General features: G+C 36.8%; 2 protein-coding genes and 1 long non-coding RNA gene across 3 annotated transcripts in view; all 3 read right to left on the bottom strand.

Moving 5' to 3' along the window:
- The window catches only part of LOC5505340 (hemicentin-2), a 26,977-nt gene extending 22,512 nt beyond the window's left edge, over window positions 1-4,465 (bottom strand). The window contains exon 1 of the mRNA XM_048732941.1: window positions 4,462-4,465. Within this exon, the coding sequence (XP_048588898.1) occupies window positions 4,462-4,465 (4 nt within the window). The remainder of the gene's footprint in view (window positions 1-4,461) is intronic.
- A 341-nt stretch (window positions 4,466-4,806) lies between these two features.
- LOC125572326 lies at window positions 4,807-5,403 on the bottom strand. Its single transcript, XR_007313767.1, has 3 exons — window positions 5,260-5,403; window positions 5,020-5,063; window positions 4,807-4,876 (listed from the first exon to the last, which is right to left on the bottom strand). It is a non-coding gene; the product is annotated as an uncharacterized LOC125572326 (long non-coding RNA).
- A 677-nt stretch (window positions 5,404-6,080) lies between these two features.
- LOC125572435 lies at window positions 6,081-7,979 on the bottom strand. Its single transcript, XM_048732940.1, has 4 exons — window positions 7,844-7,979; window positions 7,390-7,752; window positions 6,540-6,602; window positions 6,081-6,133 (listed from the first exon to the last, which is right to left on the bottom strand). The coding sequence occupies exons 1-4, from the start codon at window positions 7,917-7,919 to the stop codon at window positions 6,081-6,083; spliced, it is 555 nt and encodes a 184-aa protein (XP_048588897.1). The 5' UTR covers window positions 7,920-7,979.
- Between the last annotated feature and the right edge of the window lie 894 nt (window positions 7,980-8,873).

Genomic DNA, 8,873 nt, shown 5'->3' with positions numbered 1-8,873 from the left:
ACACACCTTTGAATAAGTATACACCCTTGAATAAGTGTTACACACCCTTGAATAAGTACACACCCTTAAATAAGTACATACCATTGAATAAGTACACTCCCTTGAATAAGTACACACCCTTGAATGAGCACACACCCTTGAATAAGTACACACCTTTGAATAAGTACACACCCTTAAATAAGTACACACCCTTGAATAAGAAAAAAACCATTGAATAAGTACACACCCTTGAATAAGTGTTATACACCATTGAATAAGTGTTACACACCCTTAAATAAGTACACACCCTTGAATAAGTACACACCTTTGAATAAGTACACACCCTTGAATAAGTACACACCCTTAAATAAGTACACACCCTTGAATAAGTACATACTATTGAAAAAGTACACACCAATGAATAAGTACACATCCTTGAAAAAGTACACACCCTTGAATGAGCACACACCCTTGAATAAGTACACACCTTTGAATAAGTACACACCCTTAAATAAGTACACACCCTTGAATTAGTACATACCATTGAATAAGTACACACCCTTGAATAAGAAAAAACCATTGAATAAGTACACACCCTTGAATAAGTGTTATACACCATTGAATAAGTGTTACACACCCTTAAATAAGTACACACCCTTGAATAAGTACACACCTTTGAATAAGTACACACCCTTGAATAAGTACACACCCTTAAATAAGTACACACCCTTGAATAAGTACATACTATTGAAAAAGTACACACCAATGAATAAGTACACATCCTTGAAAAAGTACACACCCTTGAATGAGCACACACCCTTGAATAAGTACACACCTTTGAATAAGTACACACCCTTAAATAAGTACACACCCTTGAATTAGTACATACCATTGAATAAGTACATACCATTGAATAAGTACATAACATTGAATAAGTACATACCATTGAATATGTACACACCCTTGAATAAGTGTTACACACCCTTGAATAAGTACACACCCTTGAATAAGTACACACCCTTGAATAAGTGTTACACACCCTTGAATAAGTGTTATACACCCTTGAATAAGTAAAACCTTTAAAAGAAAAAGTCGACAACAACGCAGATTTATGTTTTTTTAGAACGATATTTCGGCAGGCCAATACCTGCCTTCTTCAGGTTATAAATGAGTTACAATGGCATGTTATAGCTATAACATGTCATGTCATAAATGAGTTACAATGGCATGTTATAGCTATAACATGTCATTGTAACTCATTTATAACGTGAAGAAGGCAGGTATTGGCCTGCCGAAATATCGTTCTAAAAAACATAAATCTGCGTTGTTGTCGACTTTTTCTTTTAAAGGTTTTATTAATAATTCAACTGTCGACGCAGACCACAAGGTCAGACGCACACCAGCAGATAGAGGCTGTCCGGTGGTTTCTTCCTACGTTTTTGTAACTTGAATAAGTGTTACACGCCCTTGGATAAGTACACACCCTTGAATAAGTGTTACACACCCTTGAATAAGTACACACCCTTGAACAAGTGTTACACACCCTTGAATAAGTACACATCCTTGAAAAAGTACACACCCTTGAAAAAGAACACCTTCTTGAATGAGCACACACCCTTGAATAAGTACACACCCTTGAATAAGTACACACCCTTGAATAAGTACACACCCTTGAATTAGTACATACCATTGAATAAGTACATACCATTGGATAAGTACATAACATTGAATAAGTACATACCATTGAATAAGTACACACCCTTGAATAAGTGTTACACACCCTTGAATAAGTACACACCCTTGAATAAGTGTTACACACCCTTAAATAAGTACACACCCTTGAATAAATGTTACACATCCTTGAATAAGTGTTGCACACCCTTGAATAAGTGTTACACACCCTTGGATAAGTGTTACACACCCTTGGATAAGTACACACCCTTGAATAAGTGTTACACACCCTTGAATAAGTACACACCCTTGAATAAGTACACATCCTTGAACAACTACACACACTTAAATAAGTACACACCCTTGAATAAGTGCACATCCTTTTGAAATGGGTAAGACTGCGCGGTATAACAGAAACGTCTCCTTTTATTGGGTTGCAGCAAAATTTTACAAAGACTTCATCGGTGCTCTGTTCAACGGTGCTCATGTAATATTCAGATGACTTTAAGATTGCTGATGCGCTTAATCAAAAGTGTAGGCTGACTCCACGTGTGTGCTGCTTATTAGAAAGTAGATGGATGACGAGAACCTTTCGTTTTGACGGTCGGCGCTTTTAGCAGCTTGATTGTACGTGGTGCGCTTGTTGAAATCGAGGTAACTAGCTACTAGCTGCAATACATTCCCTTGCCTTTACATATGGATGACTGCATATTATCTATAACAAAGTCGTTTTTTTTGTTACGCATTTTACCTCGATGTCTTTTCTTCTCATATGTCCAGAAAGCACCGAGACACTATCAAGGCATTGTTTTGAGACACCTTTTTGAGAAGGCTATATTGCAGTGCGGATTCTCGTTTAAGGGTATTAGAGCCTTACCAGGTATCTCCGTCTTTCCTCCTCTCCTAGCATCCCTCGGCTCCCAGTTTCCATTCTCCCCATCGCATTTGACTAGTACTTGGTCTTACCTCCTGATGATAAACCCTGTACTAGAACAGACGTGAGGCTGCTTAACCTTTCAAAGAGCTCTATGAAATATCCTATTTCTTATATACTGTCATTCATCATACATTTATTTGCATGTTTTTTACCTTTTCTTGTTTTCTTCTTCTTTCTCCACCAGCATGTACACCTTACCCCTTATCAGCCTTTCTGTTTCCCGGTCTATACCTCCCTTACCCACTATCCCCTTCGTAAACCACCCTATACGCCATGGTAAAAACACCCGAATCACTATCCCAAACCCTCCCGATAGTCCTACTCACTGTAGCATTATCCCCAGGTCCCATGGTACGAATACCCGCTTTTAACAAAAAAAATTAGGGCCAGAATTTGATCAGGTTTTTGGAGGTTATAGAGTTATTAAAAGTTATTCTCTTGGAAAGAAGTAGATAACGGAAATAGAAATGACTTGTCCTTTGCTTGGAGAAAATGAAAAAAAAAAAAAACAATCCCAAGTTTAACACTGCGGAAATCTATGCTTCAATGCGAAAAGGTGACTCTGATTAATTTAATTGTCTGTCCATCGAAAGTGTTGTTCAGTTATATTCTTGTATTCCGGTCACGTCAGTTGGGGTTTAATGATCGAAATCTTCTGTAAGGGAAGTACAAAGTCTGGTATTCTTTAGTAGTATACTTGGGATTTCTAGCCATCAAAAGAGCATCGAAGTTCAGGCTATAATATTAAGTGACGTTTCTTTACTAAGATCATATAAACCTTCATCTCTCAGAAAAACAGGAAGTACATACTTCAGCTAGGGTTCACTCAGCTTGAATGAGCTTCGACCCCGACATTGTTCTAGGGATGTCTGAGCGCCACGTCTCAGCTCAATTATTTCAAACACACAGTGTTGTATTAAAATTACGTAACCAAAGAGAACAATAAACGAAGACAAAACACACACAATAAGTTGGTGTTTTTTTATTGCTGGTAAATAATGCAGCATATAATCATAACATCTATGCTTCAAGGCACAGTGATAAAGCCAACTTTGCCAACCGAGGTATCAGGGTAAAAAGTATGTGCAAACAGCCAATTCAGGCGGAATCCTAGCTAGCAATCACTAATGGATAGAAACTACAATAAAGAATACAAGATTTTAAGTAGCGACTAGAAGGTCCATAGATTCTGGGGTTTGCTGGTGTTAAACTTGGTTTTGTTGACTTTTGAGTTATGATTGTCATTTCTTTGAATGGGTAAAAACGTCGGTGTCCTGCTTTGCGTTCGAAACAGTGTCTAAACCATTCCGAGTAGAACTGCAATATATGCAAAACAATAAATGTTTGGTGTGTTTTCAAACGAACGCAAAACATAACTTTGTTCTTTGGCAGGTTCAATTGTCTATCCAACGCAAACCACGCCGTATCAAAACTAAACATAAATACCACCACCAACAATACCACCACCTATGGACCTTATTTACAATGTGGTGTACTAGCCAAAGCAAGCTATATATAATTTCCTCTCTTGTTGTCTTACAGTATAATATTTTCATCAATAGCAACATTTCCATTAATAACAGTATACATTCAAAACAACTATAACCTTGGTTACATACATACTTGGATAATAAGTTTATAGACCAATTATAATAGTCTTACACAATATTTGATATAAAATCACCTAACACACAAGAATCAATATAAGAACTGAATGCAATTGTCAACAAGCAAACAATTTTCAACAAGCAAACAATTGTCTGACTGAGCCGCTAACTAATTAATTTACCCTCAGACTAGACTTCTTTTGACAAAAATAGTGTTTAGAAAAGAAAATATAAAAAATCAATATGTCAAAAAATCAATTACCTTACCCATTTTAAGCTGTGGAAAGTACAACAGAATATCAAATGATATTATGCTGAGGTTCTTTCTTCTATAAAATCACATATAAATAACTAACTGTTCTCTAAGAACAAAACTCTCGAAATTTGCAGAAATGTTTGAAGCTATACTAAGTCCTTTAATTTTTAGTAGCTCATCAGCATACTATTTACATATTATTTTCAGTAAAGATCAGTATTACTAGACAAGAACAGCACTTAAATCGGATAATATAAACCACAGGGTGAACCTTCTCTGATCGTAGAGTACCTTTAAAGTTCCATCCTTGGTAATGTTTTCTTTTGTATTTCTAACAGTACATTCTTGCCTTTTTCGGAGGTATTTGATGCATAATCAATAATGTTGGTTTGTGATACTGTGAAAACCAGGTTCTTTACACCAATTCTGCAAAGTATGGACCATAAAGTCAAGGAAATATTTGCTTGAGAAGAACAAAATGTATGATTTAAAAACAATGCAATAAGATGTCTATGCAAAGTGTCATTCAGCATTTATTTCATCCTCACCTTGATTTTATTAACTCTCACCTTATCAAAGGTTTTTTGTTTCTTCAGCATTGGTACTATCTAATCTGGAAAAATAATTGTAGATTATTGCTAAATCATGTACCTAGATTTCTGAGAGGCAAGGAATGTAACGTCATTTCGCTATTCAACCATCTTACTACTCATCAGTTGACCGATGGTTTATTTGATTGAAGATGAATGGCCATCATCCCTGATGTCCCTCATCCCCCCCTCTTAACACTATTTGTATCTTTGGCCCACCTGATATACCCCTTGACGAACCACTTGGGCACTTCTTCCACCAGATTATACCGACAACTATAGCCACAAAGACCAGGCACCCAACCACAATTCCAGCAATTGCTCCGCCGCTAAGACCAGTAGATGGTGCAGGGGTTGACTCAGGCCCATTTGGTGCTGTTTTGACACAAAGAAATTTGCTAAGTGCTCTAAACATATTGACCAAGTTTAGTCTAATTAAACCTTGATACCCACCAGTATTTCAATCAATAGTGAAAACACAATCCGGATAATACATATTCTGTAAAATTCTGAAGTACATTATGGTTGCTTTTATAATGTATTAAAAAAAAACAGATTCTGCATTAACTAACCAATCAGCCTACTGGAAAGAAATGGTTGTTCTTGAAGCATGTTTTTCATCTCATACTGTACACAGGGCTGCTGGAATCACGTGAAAAACCTCAAAATTATGTGGGATTTTTTTGCAAAATTATGTGGAAAATCAATGACTATGCGCTAAATTACGCGGGATTGTGCAATACATTTTTACTGAATTATGCCCAAAATGCGCAAAAAACTACCTGGACCTTCTTGAATTGTGCACTATATTTCACAAAAAACAAATGATTATGAGCTATTATTAGTCCTAGGCATTTGGGTTTTATCAAAGAACGTCTATTTATTTTATTTGTTTTTGAAATTCAGTCAAAGTACGCCGGATTACGCAAAAATTTGTGGATTACACAGATTACGTGTAGAAAGCCAAATTACTTGCTTCCGCACAAGGCCGTAACTCCAGAAGCCCTGTATACAGTAATATCCACTGCTTCCTAATCATACTAAATTGAGGGTGGCATGCAAAAGTTGTACCAACCTTGTGTTGTAGTAACACCTAAAAAAGCAAAGAAAGGACAATGTTTGAGGTCTCTCTAAACTCAATTATATTGCTAATCTTCACAAGTAAATACTGTCATTATTTGTGAATATATTATTTGCAATCTCCTTATTTTCTTTCGAAAACACCACGGTAATATCTGTAACTGCTGTTTAAAGCTTCTGCACAATACTTTAACAAAAAAACATCTGTTTCAATTAGCTTATTCAAACTAGTACCTGAGATATCTTCAATCAAATATTATTACCAAATATCACTTCAAATTGGGATGACAGTATATGGAGCTGTTATCTATAAGCTCCTCTTTTTTTATTGTAAAGACTGAGAAAGAGCTCAGGGCACTAAACAAGCATTTACATTTATAACAAAGGAAGGGTTCAATATTATTCCAATACAAACCAACCTTGGGGTGATCCTGTTGTTGTTGCTATAGTTTGGTCTTTTGTCGGAGGTGATGTTGGTGGATCTGTGAATGGCAGAAATAAGTCAATATCAATAGAAATGGTGGAGATGAGGAAAAAGCAATACTGTAATTATCCAAAGAAGAAATGTGATAACACATTCTAATGATTACAATATAAGCAGTCTGTATATATTGTGCAAATATATATATCATGTCATATAATATACAGCAGCAAGAACATTTTCAGGATATTGCAACCAAGCCAAAACAGAAATAGCAACATTGGCAACTGTTCTTAGTACTAAACAGGCCCGTAACCAGGATTTTTCTTGGGGGGAGGGAGGGGGGCAAATGCGAAAAAGTGGGCCTTCTAATTTTCTGGGGGGGGGGGGAATGAGTTCTTTGATAAAAATCTGACCTTTGCAGTATCTCCACAGGATGGACCCCCCCTGGGTATGGGCCTGCGAAAACCCACCCTGGGTGTACAAAAACTTTTAAGTAGTTGCTTTAATCAACAAACAGTCGCAAAATAGTTGAATGAGCGTGTTTCCTTGTAAAAGTAATCTTTAGAAAATAGGTTCAAAGAAACCCACAACTTTTTGCAATGACAGCCAAAAAACTTTAACACTCTTCTTTTCACTTCTTTTAAGAAGTTCCAATGCAAACACTGGTTGGCACCATACATACTGTACAAGATAATTTTGTAAACAATGTTTTTAAAATAGAGTTTCAATTCTATGCAAAAACTTTTATGTATAATAAATAGAAGCTTTTAACAGATAACAAATTTTACACTCTTTTCTATAACAGAAACAAAAATAAGCTCATTAAAAATGTCGTTGTAACCTACCATCAACAGTAAGGAAAATGTAGGCTTTAATGGGAAGAACAGGGCCATTAAATTCTATTTCACAGCTATAGTTGCCTGCATCGTTTTTAGTGACGTTCTTAATAACCAGTGTTGCCACTGGTTTTCGGCTGATACGACCTATGTATCTTGCAGGGCAGTCTACCACCGAACTCCAACTTGCGAAGGCATTATCGTACATGAGTAATTCTTTGGTTCCAGTGGAATAAGTAAACCACTTAGGAGCCTTGTTTCCAAACTCAGTGTTCCTATCATCAACGGTATAGTTCCACACAAGACTTGCTGTTTCTCCTTCGATCACTGCCACACTCTTCTCAAAAGGGATAAAGGAAGTAGCTCCAAAAACTGTAACGAGACGGAACAACAAACAACAACGACCGATTACAATTCCTATAGGAAACAGAACAAAAAGCGAAAAGCAAAGCCCCGAACCTACCTAGATCAGGGTAGATATAAAGGCAGAGAAGTAATAGCAGCCCAAGACCAAATCTGTCATACGTATTTGCCATCATAGGCACATTAAATTTCCAAAAACAGAAGTTTCTAATACACGACTTTCATCGGGAAGTGGGGAGCGGTAACAAACAGGGGCGAAGCGAATGATGGGAAAATTTCAATCATGTGACAAAATGATTCGATTTTTTCGCATTAAGATTTTTTTACAAAGCGTAAATGTTTAGTATTTGTTTATATATAACATATATAAAACAATTATATATATAATAAATAAGTAAAAGTAGGGTTAGTGAAGCTGTATATTTCGCGAAGAAAACCACCCCCAAAACGTTATTAGACAAACATTTGACCACAACACGACATGTTCTAAGTTTTAAGGCAATTTTATTGGCAACATTTAACAAAAAACCCCTACTTGAATCCACTCGTTTAACCTCTAAGAAGAACGGCCGATTCCAAACCATTACTTGGGCTACCTGTGGGTCAGCATCTGCGCGCAGGGTCCCTTGTTCGGAGGTAAGTCAAGGGTTTGTAGTGGGAAAAATGTGTTTTGGTTTGCCTGTGGTTGTACAAAAAACCGCTGTGCAGCTTACCGGGGCTGAGTTTTGATGGCGTTCACAACGGGAAACAATTTGCCACGGGCGGAGAGGGAAGTGCGCCCACGATATACTTTTCGGGACAGCGGATGGTTAATCAATTAGGGTAGGTACTTCATATATGGTCTATTATATTGTACTATTATATATTGTTATTATTTACTATTATATTGCCTTGTACAGCTATACACCCTTATACGGCCTACACAACCTTATAAGCCTATACAGCCTTGTACATCTTATACACCATTATACAGCCTTCACAACCTTATACCACAGGCCTCCAGCGTTTAATGCAACAACTCAATAAAAGTATTGCGAGAATTAAAACAACTCAGCGGCGTAGCCAGGATTTTTAACAGAAGGGGGCCCAAAAGGGACTTTCAAGGCATTTTTCGCTGTATTTTAGATATT

This window comes from Nematostella vectensis, chromosome 9, assembly GCF_932526225.1.
Source record: "Nematostella vectensis chromosome 9, jaNemVect1.1, whole genome shotgun sequence".
Lineage (NCBI taxonomy): Eukaryota > Metazoa > Cnidaria > Anthozoa > Actiniaria > Edwardsiidae > Nematostella > Nematostella vectensis.
The sequence above is the reverse complement of the archived record's forward strand: the minus strand, read 5'-3'. Positions and strand labels throughout refer to the sequence as shown.

Coding starts and splice junctions, on each gene's coding strand:
- LOC125572435 (XM_048732940.1), bottom strand. CDS start 7,919: ATGATGGCAAATACGTATGACAGATTTGGTCTTGGGCTGCTATTACTT. Junction 7,753..7,843: donor TTATATCTACCCTGATCTAG/GTAGGTTCGGGG, acceptor GTCTCGTTACAG/TTTTTGGAGCTACTTCCTTT. Junction 6,603..7,389: donor CATTTTCCTTACTGTTGATG/GTAGGTTACAAC, acceptor TGCCATTCACAG/ATCCACCAACATCACCTCCG.